We start from the raw sequence: 17,347 nt of genomic DNA, 5'->3' as shown, positions 1-17,347 counted from the left end.
CAAACTCATGAGCTCCACCACCTACCTGGAGTGGCCTCAAGAGGAGGAGAGGAGGCCGGAGTTCTGGAGGAGCCTCCGCAACGCTCTGAGAGGAGACAATGAGCAGGAGAACTAATCACTTGATGATTCCRATTTACAAATCTATACTTGGCTTGGCTCCAGCATACTTAAACTCTCCTTTACATAGATCTGTAAAAAGGGAAGCAAGCATTCAGTGTGATGCTCCTTCAGCCTGGAATCAGCTCCAGTCTGAACTCAAGATGTCAGAATTGATTTCACTGGACTTACTGTATTTCGAGCGATTCTTAAAAACAGGCAACAAGATTCTTTTAAACAGTGTCACTGTTTTTAAATTATTTTATACTGTTTTACACTTGTGCATATGTTTTAATTAATTTGTATTTTGYAATCAGGTTGCTGTGTATTGCAGACTTCAGCCCAGGTCCCTCTTGAAAATGAGATCTAGAACACAATGGGGCTTACCTGGTTAAATAAAGGAAATAAAAAAAAAATACAAAACCGAAAAGAGAAAATGAAGAACTTGTCAGAGAGACAGTTGAGAAAAGATTGAGATGGATAGCTGAATGTTGGCCTGTACTAATGTCTTGTACATACATGCATGAAATATTTGATTTTTGCTTAAGGGTTTAGTTTCTGTGCCAGGGCGCTCATGATCCCAAACATGGACCTTACCAAGCTCCACCCAGAAACGCCCTCGAAATTCCCACGTGGCTGCATGTCTCACAAACAAAGCCTCGCGGTGCTTAGTTTCTATGTAAACATGGCGTCTTTTATTTTGACTGACTCTTTGCAGAGTATTTCTGAGTCGATTAGTATTTCTGCCGGATTTTCACAAAATATCAGCCACGACAATGGAACCAACAAGTTCATGTCATCTTTTTTGGACGACATCAAGATGTTTTAGCCACGCGATGCCTCCAACATTGTGGAGCTAAATGCTACCAGTTGATGAGGAAAACAGCAGATCCTCACACCCTCAGCATAAATATAGCTGTGGACAAGATCACTGATGCCTATTGTTCTTGCAAGGCTGGGTAAGTCGGGCATTCATGGTTTTGAGGGTTACTTTTGAATTAGTGATTTCTGTTGTTGGCAAATGTTTGAGTATTCCTAGGCATACTAAAACATACATACTCAAACATACATACACTGTACTCAGTGCTAGCATGGCTAACATGATTACAGTTTAGTAAAAAGCCGTTTTTACTAAACTGTAAAATAAAATACAGTTACTGTATAACTGTAAAATAAAATCTTTAATGTATGTCAGATATGGTACACATTGCATATTGATCTGTTCAGCTAACGTAAGACTAACAGACAGGCTTCAAGATGTAAAAKTTGCATCGGTACTGCCATTATGCTGTACTTGGCTAAAAGGTTTTCATAATGGATGTGTTTATTATTGACTCTTTTTTTTCATTCACTARACACAAAGAAAGCAAAGCAATAATACTTACACCAGCAGACAATCCTTTGTTCTTATTAATCCTACGACGGTTGAGCTGCAAATACGGTCGTGCACAAGCTTTGATACAAGCAAGACATTCCGTTTCAGATTTTGGAAATCTGTGAATTTTAGTTCCACAAATACGATCAGGATACCTGACATCGCCTGTACAGATACCCCACTGACGGTGTAGAACCATTCTTTTTCAAGTCTTGACGCAAAAACTTTCTGCCGGTCTGCTGGTCCACAATGTACATTAGCATGTGTTTACTACTGTAGCTTGTGTTTGTGAGATGGTCACGCACGTGGTAGCTGCGCTGTGACATAAAATGGGCATTAGCCAATGAAACGCGGTCCCTGTGGTAAGGTCCATTGTGACTTCACAACTGCAAAGATGCAGTAACAGCAAGCTAGCATCTAGCCATACTGTAAAGTCAAGTGCAGCGACATAGTTTTCTCTTCTTACCACAGCAATCACTTACTTATAATCGCAAAATAAACATTAAGCCTTAAACCATACAACTGCGACAAACTGAATGTTCTGCTCTTCATGTGGGAAATATTTTAGTTTTAGGGGTGTTGTTGTCGGTTGCTATGGCAATGAGTCTGCGCGTAGCTGCGCTGATACAGAAAGCAAGCAAGAAAGTAGAAGCTGTTAAAAGGAGAAGCCCCCGAGTTGTACTTTAAAGGCTTCTCCTTTGCTGTGGATCATAGCACGAAATTAATAATACCTAAATTTCCAAGTTTGATTGTTAATAACTGATAGGTATTTTTCTCGAACCTTCAATAAAAGAACCACAGACAACGTATATGAATTTCATGACCAAGCTTTTGCAAAAGGAGAAGACTCAGCAAACTGCTCCTCCAAGCCGTCCACTGAGCAAAGATTGCAACAAACCAGAAGTTGGACTAGAATTTATTTCAATGTCATTGTGAATGTCAGCTTCTCATTTTCAACAGTGCATATGCATGTGGGCCACACTTKGCACACCTCAGGGATGTAACCAAGCACTGCTGCTGAGGTTCAAAGTTTTACTTTATGACAAGAACATCATGTATGTTGTCTTATCTAGCTTGCTCCACAGTAGAGTCCTCTAAAGGAGTAAATATTAATGTCTAAAACCCTAACCCTAAAGATTGCAGCAGGAGTTCAGCTTTTATCCATTCTCCATTCTGTACCCTCACTAAAGGTCACTGTATTAAGGTTGTCTGTTTACAAAGGTAAAACAAGGCGATCGACTCGAAACCACTCCTACCTTTTTAATGTAATTTAATCACCTGTTGGGCCATTAATTTGAAGACGTTTTGTTGATTTGATCCTTAATAAGATGTATTGGATCAGAGGACGTGCTGGTCTCAACATCCTGGAGGCGTTCAGTTTGTCACCTACTGCCGAGATCAACTCAAAACCTTCCGCGATCGTAATTAAGCCCTATTGATTAAATATGACTGTAGTTGGAAAACAAACATCAGCGTTAGTAGCTTACAGTGTAACGTCTGGGCAACCGGAGGATCCTGGACGGACAGCAGCAGTGCATGTCTGAAAGATGGCCTCCGATGCAGATCTCCAAGGCTTGCCACTCTCATTCTTTCAGCTCGATGCTCCATAGAGCTGCCTCTGGATATTGCAGTTCCCTTACGATGTACAGTAAAGTCTGCTCCTTATAGTTGGATCACAGCTGGTAGCTACAAAGGTGTCCCGAACATTTCAATCGTAAACCAACTTCAGCGGCCGCTTCGTCCAAACTATAAAAACTCCCGACGGTGAAGCTCTGAGTCCATGAGAGCCGCCAACTGAAACACGTTCTGTCTGAGCGGCCACACGAGAACTAAAGTCAGGAGTAATAACACTATTTTCTAATGAAGTTAATGAGCTTCAGCTTATTGATAACCCGTTAGTAGGTCGCCATCTTTCTTGAAGCAAAGTATGGTGACGCTAACCAACCAATTGGGGAAGTTGTAGACTGATGACGTGCCCTTCCTCATTTGCATTTATTTTTTTCCTAAGTTTTGCGGGGAAATAGAATGTGATAAATAAGAAAATAAGGAAATACTAAATGAATAAGGGGAATTGGAAAATGGGAAAAGTAAAGATTTTTCAAACAAATGTTGAATGAAAAATAGATAAAAGAAAATTTGGTAAATAAAAAAGGGATATATGAGAAATTGATTAATGAAACTGGGAAATAGAAAATCGGGTTAATGGAAAAAGGAATGGAAAATGATTAAATTAAAAAATAGATTAATGAAAAATGGGTAAATAGATAAAGGAATAAATGAAAAATGGACAAATGAAAAATTGATTAATGAAAAAGAGATAAATGAAAAAGAGAAATTGATAATCTGAAAAGTAAATAAATGAAAAAATTGGGTTAATAAAAAAGGGAAATTGAAAAGTGGTTAATTGAAAAATAAATTAATGAAAATGGGTAAATGGATAAGGGGATAAATGAAAAATAAATAAATGAAAAAGAGAAATTAGGAAATTGATAATATGAAAAATAAAGAAATGAAAAATTGGGTTAATGAAAAAGCTAAATTAAAAAATGGTTAAATGAAAAATAGATTAATGAGAAATGGGTAAATGAAAAATAGATAAATGAATAAAGGGAAATTGAGAAATTGATAATATGAAAAATAAATAAATGAAAAATTGGGTTAATGAAAAAGCTACATTATTTATTTAACAAATTATTTATTTCACTCATTTTCTTCATTTTTTGATTTATTTTACTCATTTTTTATTTATTTCACCCATTTATTTATTCATTTATTTATTTATTTAATTTTGGCTGAAATGGCTCTCCATAAAAGTGTGGCACTGGAAAAGTTTGAAAATGATCTCAGGAATGCTTGAAAAGACTTGATGGCCATATTGTCTGCAGTTCAGCTTTAGGTAACAGATTTGCTCCTTTTATTTGTAAATTGTCACTACTTAGTTATTAATTCAGAAATTTCTTACCAGACAACCAAAATAAACATGCAAACTGGAAGGAACTGGTGCTAAAAGCTTCATGTGTGTTCAGGTATCGCAATACAAGCAAAACAGAAGGTAACAGGTGCAGCAGGTCACTTTCCTCTCAATGACAACAGGAAACAGTCCCACATATAAAACAGCCGTTCTGACTCTTATCGATGTGAGAAATTAAGGTGTTGTTTTCTTTCATATCTAAATTTCATATAAAATGTCCAGATAAGTGTAATGTATTAATTAATGTATTAATACCCTCCGGTCATTCTTGACATTTTTTCAAATCCTGCAGAAAAGGACAACGGAAAAATACCAGAACCTTTAAGAAACTTTTGAGATTTTTCACTTGCAACAATTTATCAAGGCGGATGTTCGACTCAACAGCGCCATCAAGTGGACAAAGCTGCACACTGCAAGAGTTAAATTGCTGGAATTAGAAGATAATTTTTTGCGTAAAATTCGATTTAAAAAACATAATTTATTATTACAACGGAAAGAAAAAAGTAGAAGGCCAGAAAATAAGTGAAGTACATTAAAGTTATGGGGTTATATGAAATATAAAATGAATAAAATTCTTTTTGCTTTTTGTAGGAAGTAATAATAATAATAATAATAATAATAATAATAATAATAATAATAATAATAATAAATATTTAATCATTGACAGAAAAAGACCATCGTAAAGATCTCTTAAATCTGCGTTTTATTAACAGAGTGATATTTTTAGACGTTGAAATGAATTAATATAAATTTTATCTCTTTTAAAGTGAATTACTTGAAGAAACACTCACACCATCATTAAGTTCTCAGTTTATGACTCAGTTTATTTCACCGCCTCTGCAAGACTTAAATGTCTGCAATTCGCTGTAATGAAGTTCAAGGCCGTCACGAAACGTGACAATATGAAGATTTGCAATCACAACATTAATATATGACATGGCTACTAAATGAACAGAGAGCAGCTGGTGACATTTTAAGGAGAAAAGTGAAATGCATAAATTCAGAGCTGTGGTGTTTAACCCTAATTTTCCTATGGGTGAAGAGTAAAACCGTAAATTCCCAGCTGCACCTGAATGCAGCAAATTTCGCGCCATTTCTTCTACCTTTAGATCTGTCGACAGAGAGAGAGAGAGAGCGGAGCAGAATGCACCGGTGTTCTGCTCCACAACTAAAAGCATTTTAAACTATTTTATCCTCCGTTTATCTCACTTAAAGATCGTCGGTGATATTTTCTCTTCATCTCCAGCTTCAGCTTTTAAGTTTGTCTGGCTTTTACTTTACTTTTTCACATTTTACTGCACGATGATGCAACCCTGCAGAACAGTCGCAGTAAGTAGAAAATGTTTATAACAGAATAACTACGAGCTAAGTTATGTCTGTATAAGAGCTGATTACATGTAAGCGAAGTCAGATAAACTCATATTGTCAAAAAATCTTTAAAACTGAAAAGTGTTTTAAAGTTTTCTGCTTTTAACAGGAAGAGTATAGAAGCTCCTCAGTATTTCAGAATTTTATTTCCTATTTGCAACTCAATATATGCAACTCATATACTTGCAACACATGAGTTGCACATGTGTTAATGCTTGTGTGAAATAGTTTTTAAAAAGGTGAATCAAAGTCAGTGCATTGAGATTTATGTGTGTTTTTAATGTAAAATCTGGGTGGGGGAGGGGCTGTCATGTCTTAACTTCCTGTTTCTCAAACATTTTAGGCTGAGGACCATTTAGCCCATTTAGCAAACACTCATGGATCGCCCAACTTGAAACTGTAAATGTGAATGGCTCAGATTATTTTACCCCAAGTTTATTCACACCTTTGCAAGACATTGTCTTGAATTATTTACATAATCTGTAACTTATTCACAGATTCTGAAAGTGTGGATTGTACGCCTTCATGTAAATCAAAAGAGAAGTTTAAAAAAATAACATTAGCAGTTGGTGTACAAGCAGAGTTGTAAAAAACAAAGACCTGCAGACCACCAGTGGTCTGGGGACCACCTTTGGAGAAATACGGCGTTACATCAGCAGCAAATTCATCAAGAAAACAACAAAACTTCAACTTCTGCACTTTAATGTTGATCTTTATTGTTTTAGTTGCAAAGCGTCTCAGCTTCTCAGCTAAAAGGGTTTAAAACCACAAGTCAGGACATGGTGAGTCCTTCTCCACTAAGAACTGTTGTTGGGCTAACTTATGTTTCAGTTTTTGAACTCTAATTTTTTTGTTATTGTGTTGGCAGATGAAGTCACCAACTAAGAGAACACGAACAGAAAACAAAATGGACAAGAAGACCCAATGTGATAAAGAAAATGTTAGTAAGACTTTGGTCATTTCTTAACATTTGTCATATAAATATCTGCATCTTGTATAGCAGGGGTCCCCAAACATTTTCCTGTGAGGGCCACATAACTTTTCCCTTCTCTGCTGGGGGGCCGGAGTCAGTTTGTAACAGAAAAAGTGTTACACGTTTATCACCTGCGCTGCCGGAAATTGTTGAAGGGGGGCTGGGGTCGCGTTTCTCGATTGGTTTTTACCCAGAAAGCAAAAACGGTTAGTGAAACGGTCACTGGGACTGACTAGTATATCTTCCATTGAGGGAAAGTAACTAACATATGTTAACATAAAGGCTCGTTTTGAAGTATAAGCTGCTACTTACAGGCTTCGAAGAACTCGACCTGGAATGCGGCGTTTATAACAAACACGTGTTCATCTGCTCTACCGCTAGCAAACAACCGTACTGATTACATAACATAAAAGTCAAGCAGTTCCCTAAAAGTCCAACAGATGGCAGCAATGCGCCATGCAAAACAAAACACCCACAGTTTACAGGACACACTTCCTGCTAAAGAGCCCCCTGGTGGTTGAAGAAAAATCTACATATAAACCGGAAAATATAATATATGAAAAAAAATGCTATGAATGCTCTCTGATATTGTTCAGGGGGCCGGACCAAATGTGGAGGCGGGCCGGATCCGGCCCGCGGGGACCACTGTTGTATAGATCAATGAGCAGCTGCACATGTTAGTTATTATTTAATATTTTGTTCTGTTCATCAGATTGATCCTGGAAATGACTCCAGTCCACCCAGGAAAAAATGGAGGGCATTTCCAGGCTTTCAGGTGAGCTGCAGGTTTAGAAGATACTTAAGATCTGTTTGACTCTATCTACATCAGCAACGGTCATTTCTGCTGACATGAACCTGTTCTGTTATGCCTGCACATGAAAACTGTAAATGCTACTAGCTTCCAGCAAGGGATAAATCTACCTCTGACTAATGGCACCAAAGACATATCAGTGGCAGGGCCGACCCAGGCCTCCATGGGGCCCTAATGTGGTTTTGGGGCCCTCTAGTTCTGCTAACATTGTGGACTGGCTGCAATCAGCAGTCTGATCATTAGATCATTCACACACCTGCTATAAACTTACTGCATCTCTGGCTGTTTACATTATATAAACTCACATCAATAATTTGCTAAAAATCATCAGTTTCTTAAACCCATCTTATTTTTACCCTTGTTAGCAGGTGAAGTTCTGATAAGAGGGTTAAAAATGGAGCCGTTTGGGTACTAATAATCTAACTGGATGATCTAAGGTCTCCGATGGGCTGCAGAGTCAAAGCAGGACTCCTCTGGGAACCAGGGACAGCAATGATGGCAGGTCTCTGGTGGGTAGAAATGGACACAGCTGAAGAATTCATCTCTTGATAGGAAATCTTGAAATTAACTTCCTAACTGATTGTCAGCAGGTCAAACCTCGTCCACATGGGAAGAAGAAGAGGACAGCAGGAGAGCAACGTTTGAAACAAGACCAGCTGCCTTACCGAAAAACATATAAAACATGTTCTCCAACAAACAAACGAGAGAGAGAATTAATGCCACTCAGGGGTATTTCAGGTACAGTGAGTGAGAGTGAAAATGTTCCACCAGGCTGTGAGTCTGAAACTCTGGGGGAAAAATATCTGGAAAACTCAGAGTGCAGAAATGACCCAGAGCACGAGGATTTTCTAAAACTGAAAGCGTGGGTGGAGAGTAGATTTCCTGTTTGTTCCTTTCAGGAAGCCCTGCAAATGAAAGAGGACAACTTTGAAATGATTCAGCGTTCCTTTACTGAATTCTGCAGCACAGGGACACAGCTGGTAAACCCCCGCCAATCTGTTTTTTACGTGGAAATATGGGAAACCGGTTCAAATGTCATTTCTCACGGCACAGGTTTTGTGCTGGGTGGCAACATTGTTCAAACCTGTTTCCACTTATTTAAACATTGGGAGAAAAGAAACTTAAACAGCTTATTGAAAAATCTGAATATTAATGTAGAGTTCAATTTTAATAATCTGGATTATAAATCAAAGAAAACCTTTCAAGCTAAGTGGCGTCTTGGTATCCGTGATGCAGATGTCGCCATATTGGAGCTCATCTATGAGAACAGAGCCCTTAAACAAGCAGAGCTGGAGGAAATACCTCCAGGTCTCCTGAGGATATTTGGACCGGTACCAGATGATCATAGGGCTTGTGTTGTTGGTTATCCAGCAGGAAGAGGAGAGAAGAAAATAGATTTTACATTTATCGTTAGAAAAGAGGACAGGGAGCAGGCTGTAATCCAGAATCTAATGCCCAATAAGGATGATCTTCCTACTGTTATTGACCAGCTCAGGGATCTCAACAGAGATAATTATGTCACCTACAACAGCTTCATGTATGAGGGCTCCTCTGGCTCCCCAGTGTTTGATATTTTTGGACGGGTGTTTGGTTTGCACATTGGTGGATTGTACATTGATAATCCAATTCCTGGTCACGGTGTTATAGGATGTGCCTTCCCTGTGGTCGAGATATTCAAAAAGCTTCTGGGAGAGCTCCAGAAAAATGGCATGGAGGATTTGTTGAGGAACGTTTTGGTGGCAGCAGAGGGGAATCCATACCTTCAGGAGATCCTTGAATCTGCTGGACTAAAACTAACTAAAGATCGGCCTCTCTGTGTGGAGAATCAGGGAAAAACAGGAAAACAATCAGATTCTGAGGAGGAAATGGACACAAGTTAGGCGTTTAAATTAGATTTCATAAGTCAAATAGCACATCATGCAGCACGAGATCATTTTAACTCATGGAACATTGCATTGAATACATTTATACAAAAACATCTAGGATCATGTTGTTGAATTTCATACGCCTCATATAAAATCAAGATAGTTAATTCAGTCTGAATATTGTCCATTTGCTGGTTTGTGGATTTATTTATGAGAACTGAATTATTTATCTTTTTTCAAATAAAATGTATGAAATGTTTTTCATTGCTCTGACGCTGGATTCTTACCTCTTTAAGAAAATGCTGTTTGATAATAACCCTGTGTTGTATCTGGGCTTCAGACTAATGTTTGCTAATCCAGAGATTTCTTACCAAACAAAACCAAAATAAACATGCAGACTGGAAGGAACTGGTGCTAAAAGCTTCATGTGTGTTCAGGTATTGCAATACAAGCTAAACAGAAGGTAACAGGTGCAGCAGGTCACTTTCCCCTCAATGACACCAGGAAACAGTCCCACATATGAGACAGCTGTTCTGACTCTTATTGGGATGAGAAAATAGCGTGTTTTTCTTCTTTCATATAATCTAAATTCCATATAAAATGTCCAATGAGTGTAATAATACCCTCCAGTCCTTCTTGACAGTTTTTCAAATCGTGCACCACAGGACAACCGAAAAATACCAGAACCCTTAAGAAACAGTTGAGATTTTTCGTTCCAACACTTTATCAAGTAATATATTTGACTCAACAGCGCCATCAAGTGGACAAAGCTGCACACTGCAAGAAAAGCGTTAAACTGCAGGTGAGCGGGGAAAACTGCTGTAATTAGAAGATAATTTTTGCGTAAAGTTATGTGTTTAATCTATTTTAAAAAAACATAATTTACTATTACAACTGAAAGAAGAAAGTAGAAGGCCACAAAATAAACAAAATAAGTAAAGAAATAAAAACTAATTAATAGAACATGGACTAGATTAGCTATGTATTGTCCCCACATGATGACAGTGATACAGTTTGAGCTGATTAAATATTAGATTATTCATTAATATGGGTTGTTGTCATGAAGCTTAAGCACAAGTTCCCGCTGTTCCTCCCATTGCTGCGTCATGCTCACCTCCAACCTCAGCACTGAACCTCATCTGGAGCGTCCAATCATCAATCAAGCTCTGCATATAAGGATCCTCACCCATGCCGTCAGCTGCTTTCCAGCTGTGTTCAACCACCCCCCCCCTTCTCCACCCGCATCCTTCGGCTCTTCAGGACGTCACCCGTTCCCGACCTCCACCACCGGTGTCGGGCCCCGGGGGGGAGAGCATCCGCTAATCAGCTTCTGGGATGTTCACCCGAGATCTCAGCTCAAATCATCTGCTGGGGCCCCGAGCGGCAAAAAACTGTTATTCATTACTGTCATTAAATCCTTTAATTGTTCTTTTTTTCTGCTTCTTTCCAGATTGAGATGTTGTTCTATGTTTTCAGCTCTTGTTCAATGAGCCCCTCTTTAATTCTGAGCCCTCAAAATGTCTCTGCACGGCTCTGCTGCCTCTAAACTTCAATCCCTCATGGCAGAGCTTCAGATCCCATCTGGTACCAACCACCAGGCCACGTTCAGAGTCTCTTGGATCATTGTTTTCCTCGTTCTGATGCTCAGTTTGAGCTGCAGCAGACCGTCTCGGCCATGACTAAATGAGTTGCTGCCATGTGATTGGCTGATTCCACATTTATGTTAATGAGCATGTAACCTGCAGTTACTCAGACTTTTATTTTTGTGGGCCCACTTCCTGTGATGTCCCAAACTCTGCCAGCTTCTTTAAAGTCTCCAGCTCTCAGCTTTTACTTACTCCACTGTGGTTGTGATTTGCTGTGTGGCTTCTTCCACACTAATTGATCCAGATCTGTGTCTGACGGCAGTTTTTGTTTTGACATATGAAACTTCTGCTGGTTGTTTTGTCAGAATCGTGGCCCCCGTTTACCTGGAGCATCTCCTGGATTCTGTCGCCTCATTGTGGCCAAGTACAAACCACTCTGATTGAAATCATCAGTGATTTTATCCGTTTCTGACCGTTTTGTATTGATGCCGAGGCAGTGAAGTTTAAAATGAAGTTAAAATTGATCAGATCTGAATGTAACTACACTTAAGTTTGATATTGTGCAGTATATATTTCTCGGTCTCTCTTTTAATTGATTATTGGAAAGTGCACTTTAAACTGATCTTGAAATGTATATTTTTACTATATTTAAATTATGGTTAATTTAACCTGATTAAAATTTTGGATTATGTTAAAATGATTATAAATCTAACAATTGCATTTAATGTGTATAAACCAAATGCTCAGCATTAATATTCTGTGTACGTTTGTACATGATAAATGTTTTGGATAAAACATTTAATGTGTTTATATTCTTATGCAAACTTTGCCTGCTGTTTCTCACCTCAGGCTCTTTAAAGGACGACTTGCTGAGCCTTTAATTGTTACAAGCAGCTGGACAGGTGTACCTAATAAAGTGGCCAGTGAGTGTATGTGTTAATGTCAACAGTCTTGTGTTGTATTAATATTTGTATCATTTGGACCTCAGGAATATTGTTATATACCCAATAAATAAACAATTAAACTGGAAACTTCAGAGCAGATAAAACATGAAACATTAAAACAATTTAGGAAAAAATCCCAAAGTTTATTGTGAACCAGGAAGTTAAAAGCCACCAAAAAAATGGCACAAAATATTGTTAATATTAATTATATTTATTATCAACAGAATTACATGATCATCATTTGATCTCAGCTTTTCTAAAAAATACTCATGTAAGGACATGAAACGTTTTCCTCCATCATGGAGACAAAGGAGCTGAAATCCTCTGGAGCAACAAAATAAAATCAGAGAGAACTGAAGAAAAATGAACCAACAACACATTTCAACTCTGAAAACGATCATCTGGAGCCACAATGAAGATTCATGATGATCAGAACCAGGCTTCAGGTCCGCATCCGGTTCTGTTCCTCAGTTCATGGACAAGATGGGAGGCAGAGCTGAACAAAAACAATGAAGGTTTGAGCTAAAGAAATAATCTAGACTCACACCAAAGGACTGGGAAATGTAAACCAGATCTATGTAAACTAAGTCTACATGTAAACCAACCAGATTAAAGATCTAGATATTCTAGATCCAGATTTATTCACATATTGTCCAAAAATCAACAAATAAATTGATAAAATCTGGTTTTAATCTGTTTGTGAAGCTGGTTTAAATTGATTTTAAACTGGTTTCAAACTGGTTTAAATTGATTTTAAACTGGTTCTGACCTCCTGCTTTCTTCTTGTAGTAGATGAATCCAGTTAGAGACAAAACCAGACCCAGGATCAGTCCTAAAACTCCAAACGCAATTTTGGTCTTCTCTGACTCAGGCATGGGTTGACCAGGGGGCGGAGCTTAACAGACAAAGGGAAGTCGGACAGGTGAGCAGACAGACAGGTGAGCAGACAGTCACAGATTAAGTTAGAAAACATTAGTTGAACCCAGGAAGATGCCAGATTTCAGTTTGCGTTCATCGTCTTATTTGAAATCAGTGACGGGTCATTCATGCTCTCACAGAGATTCATCAGGTCATTTGTGAAAACATGATTTCACATCATCATATTGAAACATTTCTGATTTATTTATTTCAAACATGATAGCAAGATAACATAACATTAACACAATGACATGCCATTAACTTTTAATAACTTTTATATTTTGGCATGTCAAAGTGGCCACGCCCCTTGAGGAGGCTCAAAAACGTTTTTTTTAACTTTTGATCCGCCTTATGAGCGGAAACTCACCAAATGTCAATAGAAATCTCTAGTTTGATCAAATATGGACAAAATGGAGTCAAATTCACAACTTCCATCCAGGATGGAGGTTTGGTGAGTTTATAATTTGGCCTCAGAAAGCCGATTTATTTCTGCTGAAAGAATAATAAACATAAGAATTGAAAGTGTTGATTACCTAAATAGATCTGACTGCAGAGAAATGAACCTTAAACAGTTTGAGTGGAAGAAAATAAATCACTGCAGATTGATAATTGAGTTTCTCCAAGGAGACGTCTTGAAGTGCTTCAAGTTCATTAAGATTTTAATGTTTTATGTATCTCATGCATTTCTTAGTTCAGTCCAGTTTACCAAATCACATCTCAATTAGCGGAATAATTCATTAGAGTTTTTGTGGATTCATTTAATTTCTTCATGTGGAATAGAAAATAATTTATTTGTCCTGTAGGAAATCTTGAGCCTCTGATTGAGCCTCTGCTGATTTGCTGTGATCGTTTTCTCATTGAAAGGTTTAATTGTAGAAAGTGCCAGATGTTGAACGGCGACAGTCATGCAGGTTTTTACTCCAGTCGATGGTCAGCGGCTCCTCTAAGCTCAGATGCTCCACCATGCAGGAGATCTTCTCTCCAGACCTGCAGGACATCAAGCAGCAGTTCTGAGACCCGTTTGGTTCTGTTCACACCGACCAGCATCAGCTTCTGAACATGAAGCGGCAGGCCGCCATGTTGGCTCCATTTCAACCACAGAGCCGGTCTGCCCGTCCATCTGTCTGTCTGGTAGCTTCATGGTTCTCATTATGGATTAAACCCAATCAAAGGGGAGCTCACCAGCGCCCCCTGGACTCAACAGCCCCCTGTACAACTGGCTGCTGGATTTCCTCCCAGACATACAGACTTTAGTCTGTGAGGTTTGGTAAAAATACTTAATCTCTGATCACTGGTCACTGATGGTCATCAGGGGTCATCAAGGGTCATCAAGGTTTAGACCAGGTCACCCTGGTCTTTTTTTTTGGTCTCTCCTGGTGTGCGTGTTACCTGAACTCACCTGGTGTGTGTGTTACCTAAACTCACCTGGGTTTGAACTGCAGGCTGGAGTGGATCTGGTAGAGCCAGGCGCCGTCTGGCAGCTCGGCGGTGGAAGTGACATCAGAGGTGACTTCCTGTCCGTTTCTCATCCAGGTGACTCTGATCTGTTTGGGGAAGAAGCCGTAGACGCTGCAGGTCAGCATCGCGGGACGGCCACCAGCAGGGGGCGCCACGGAGCTCAGAGCGACCGATGGCGCCACTGAAACAGGAAGAGGAGAGTTAGACATGCTCAGGTCAACATTTATTGATATGACCTTTGACCCAGAGCAAATTTATTAATCAGGTCGTTATAAATATGGATTTATAGTTGTGATAAAATTATTAATTTCCTTCTGCAAATAGAAAATATTTAAATATCTTTCAGATGAATTTCAGCTGCAGCAGCAAATAAAACATGCAGATTCACACAAAGGTAAAAATATTAAAAATAAATAATATACTGTAAACTGAGAGCAGATTTAATAAAATGGCAATTGAATCCCAAATAACTAAAATTTCCAATCATTCTGAAAATCCAGATGTAATCAATCATAGAAAGGAGATTTTTAATAAAATATAAAATTATAAAGAGTTACTGTAAAATGAGATTCAACAAATATAAATTAAATAAAAATCTACTGTGTTTAGCTTCACCCTGCAGAACCAAATTTTATTTCACCTGAATAATAAGAATTATTATTTATGCTTCTCAGTCGTTGATTTAAGGTTAGTCTTAGCAACATACTAAATGAGTCAAACAGATGTTATGATTTTATTATAACATCTGTATTATATATATCAGTCAGAGGGCTGCACAGTGGCGCAGTTGGTAGAGCTGTTGCCTTGCAGCACGAAGGTTCTGGGTTTGATTCCCGGCCTGGGGTCTTTCTGCATGGAGTCTCCATGTTCTCCCTGTGCATGGTGGGTTTTCTCCAGGTACTCCGGTTTCCTCCCACAGTCCAAAAACATGMCTGTCAGGTTAATTGGCCTCTCCAAATTGTCCCTAGGTGTGTGTGTGTGCATGTTTGTGTGTCCTGTGTGTCTCTGTGTTGCCCTGCGACAGCAACCCTCCCGACCCCACTGAGGGACAAGGGTGTAAAGAAAATGGATGGATGGATATCAGTCAGAGTGAAGAGCTCACCTGATCTATCTAACACTAATCTATACCAGAGCTCAGCGTTGGGTTGGCAGATCTTCTCTCTGTAGGTTTTCATGGAGTCCAGCCATTCGGTGTCGTTGTTCCAGCTGGTTGCCAGTTTCTGACCAAACGAGTTCAGACCAACGAAGGATCCAACACGGCTGTCGAATTGGATGAACTCCACCTTGTTGTAGATGTAGGAGTAGCTGTAGTGAAGGTCCTGCAGCGCCGAGGAGTTAAAGTGGCAGCGGAACAATTCATGGCTCATAAAACCAGCTGGAGGGGAAAGGGTTAAACATTCAGACAATATAGAAAACATCTAAACAACATTACAGTAGAAAACATCCAGAAAACATAAAAACAATCTAACAGTATAAATAAAGCTACCAGCAGGTCAAAGGTCACTTTTTGTTACCACAGTCGCCTCTAACTGGACTTTTCTATCATTTGCCATATAATGAATCAGGTCTGAAGTTCTTCTAAACCTACATTAATATTTCAGTTTTTCCAGCTGTTTAGTCAAAGTTTCCAGGTTAGAGTCCCAGTGAAAGTCCTTATTGGTAAATAGGGCAGGCATTTTCTTGAGTTTTGGTTTTTTAAATTGAGGGAACCAAACTTTTAGAGAATCCTAAAGACGTTTAAGGGAAATAAAGGCCCTTCTTAGAGGATTCAGAGGCAGAGCGACCACAGAGCTGATTTGTTGGATTTTGCAAAGACGTTTGCAGTCTAAAGAGGAAAATCCCACCCAATTCATGAAGAAAGGGTCTAAGAACGCAATCTAAATAAACAAATGATTTTATTCCCCCAAATAATCAATTTTATTTATAAAGCACCTTTTCATGCTAATGCAGCTCAAAGAGCTGTATAAACAATTAGCCCTCAGGTTTCTCTGACAAACTGTTCCACAAACAGGAGCCATAATATATAAATGACTAAAACTATGATTACGCAAAAGGTTAAAATAAGATTCATAAATAAACATGTATAGGAAAAACAACAAAACAACCTATAATTGGTTTCTATTCTTCTCTTCCCTCTGTCTGAACCTCACTGCAGAGCATCTGACCTCTGACCTCAGCTCCTCTAACCTGTCCTCCCAGGGACCAGATGATGTTCCTCCTATAAACCCAGCTGATGAAAGTGATCGAGAAGATCTGAAGGATCAAGAAGACCTAAATCACTTCCAGGGACTCAAGGGTCTGCTGATCCTAACCTTTTTTTCACCAGAGAACTAATGAAACATTTCATTCAGGGGACGACTGTTGCTCTCCTGCTGGACATTCAGACTGGAAACTGTGTGAGGCTGAGCTTTAACAACCTCCTCTGGTATCAGTGTAGAGAAAGAAAAGACAGACATGCTTCAGAGCTGTGAGAGAAGACGACTCTGTTGATGCTGTTTTATCTGTGGACAACATGGACATTGACTAAGGCAGAGGTTCCCAAACTGTGGGGCGCCCCTCCTACAGGACGGTATGGATAAATGAAAAACAACAACGATGAACACTATGTGCGTTGGAGGTTGGGGGGTTGTTTGAGTGGGATGGAAGAGTATGACAGGGAGTCTCTAAAATACCCCCCCCACACACACATATCTTCCAAACAGACAACCAGAGTCTAACTCTCCCTACTTGTAATCCATGGGGGCGGGGGAACAGAAAATGTTTGGAAACGACTGGTCTAAGGGACGATCTGGACAACCCAAAGATCCAACAGCAGAACCAGTTGGACTGACAGGAAACCGGAGGAAAGAGAGGGGGGCGATTTTGCTGCAGCAACGCCGACACCAAGAGGGGGAGACGAGCAAAAAGAGACATTCGAGATAAGTTAAACACACACACACGCGCACACACACACCCCCCCCCCCCACACACACACACACAAAC

The 17,347-nt window shown here is 39.2% G+C and overlaps 3 protein-coding genes across 4 annotated transcripts in view; 1 reads left to right on the top strand and 2 right to left on the bottom strand.

Moving 5' to 3' along the window:
* The window catches only part of LOC108167181 (circumsporozoite protein-like), a 1,883-nt gene extending 1,145 nt beyond the window's left edge, over positions 1 to 738 (bottom strand). Inside the window, exons 1-2 of the mRNA XM_017310359.1 lie at positions 694 to 738; positions 26 to 85 (exon numbers count right to left, since the gene is read on the bottom strand). Coding sequence (XP_017165848.1) covers positions 26 to 85; positions 694 to 738 — 105 coding nt within the window. The remainder of the gene's footprint in view (positions 1 to 25; positions 86 to 693) is intronic.
* A 5,246-nt stretch (positions 739 to 5,984) lies between these two features.
* LOC103480934 (uncharacterized) lies at positions 5,985 to 9,793 on the top strand. 2 transcript variants are annotated; one of them, XM_008436133.1, is made up of 5 exons: positions 5,985 to 6,592; positions 6,679 to 6,750; positions 7,496 to 7,558; positions 8,032 to 8,103; positions 8,185 to 9,793. In XM_008436133.1, the coding sequence occupies exons 1-5, from the start codon at positions 6,590 to 6,592 to the stop codon at positions 9,472 to 9,474; spliced, it is 1,500 nt and encodes a 499-aa protein (XP_008434355.1). In that variant the 5' UTR covers positions 5,985 to 6,589; the 3' UTR covers positions 9,475 to 9,793. The 2 variants fall into 2 exon arrangements, with proteins under 2 accessions (XP_008434355.1, XP_008434354.1); XM_008436132.1 differs by having other exon boundaries at positions 8,182 to 9,793.
* A 2,479-nt stretch (positions 9,794 to 12,272) lies between these two features.
* Positions 12,273 to 17,347, bottom strand: part of LOC103480943 (rano class II histocompatibility antigen, A beta chain-like) — a 6,710-nt gene continuing 1,635 nt past the window's right edge. The window contains exons 2-6 of the mRNA XM_008436142.2: positions 15,468 to 15,740; positions 14,333 to 14,546; positions 13,827 to 13,894; positions 12,759 to 12,884; positions 12,273 to 12,485 (exon numbers count right to left, since the gene is read on the bottom strand). Of these exons, the coding sequence (XP_008434364.1) occupies positions 12,457 to 12,485; positions 12,759 to 12,884; positions 13,827 to 13,894; positions 14,333 to 14,546; positions 15,468 to 15,740 (710 nt within the window). The 3' untranslated portion in view covers positions 12,273 to 12,456. The remainder of the gene's footprint in view (positions 12,486 to 12,758; positions 12,885 to 13,826; positions 13,895 to 14,332; positions 14,547 to 15,467; positions 15,741 to 17,347) is intronic.

The sequence above is a fragment of the Poecilia reticulata genome, linkage group LG18 (assembly GCF_000633615.1).
Source record: "Poecilia reticulata strain Guanapo linkage group LG18, Guppy_female_1.0+MT, whole genome shotgun sequence".
Classification (NCBI taxonomy): Eukaryota; Metazoa; Chordata; class Actinopteri; order Cyprinodontiformes; family Poeciliidae; genus Poecilia; species Poecilia reticulata.
The sequence above is the reverse complement of the archived record's forward strand: the minus strand, read 5'-3'. Positions and strand labels throughout refer to the sequence as shown.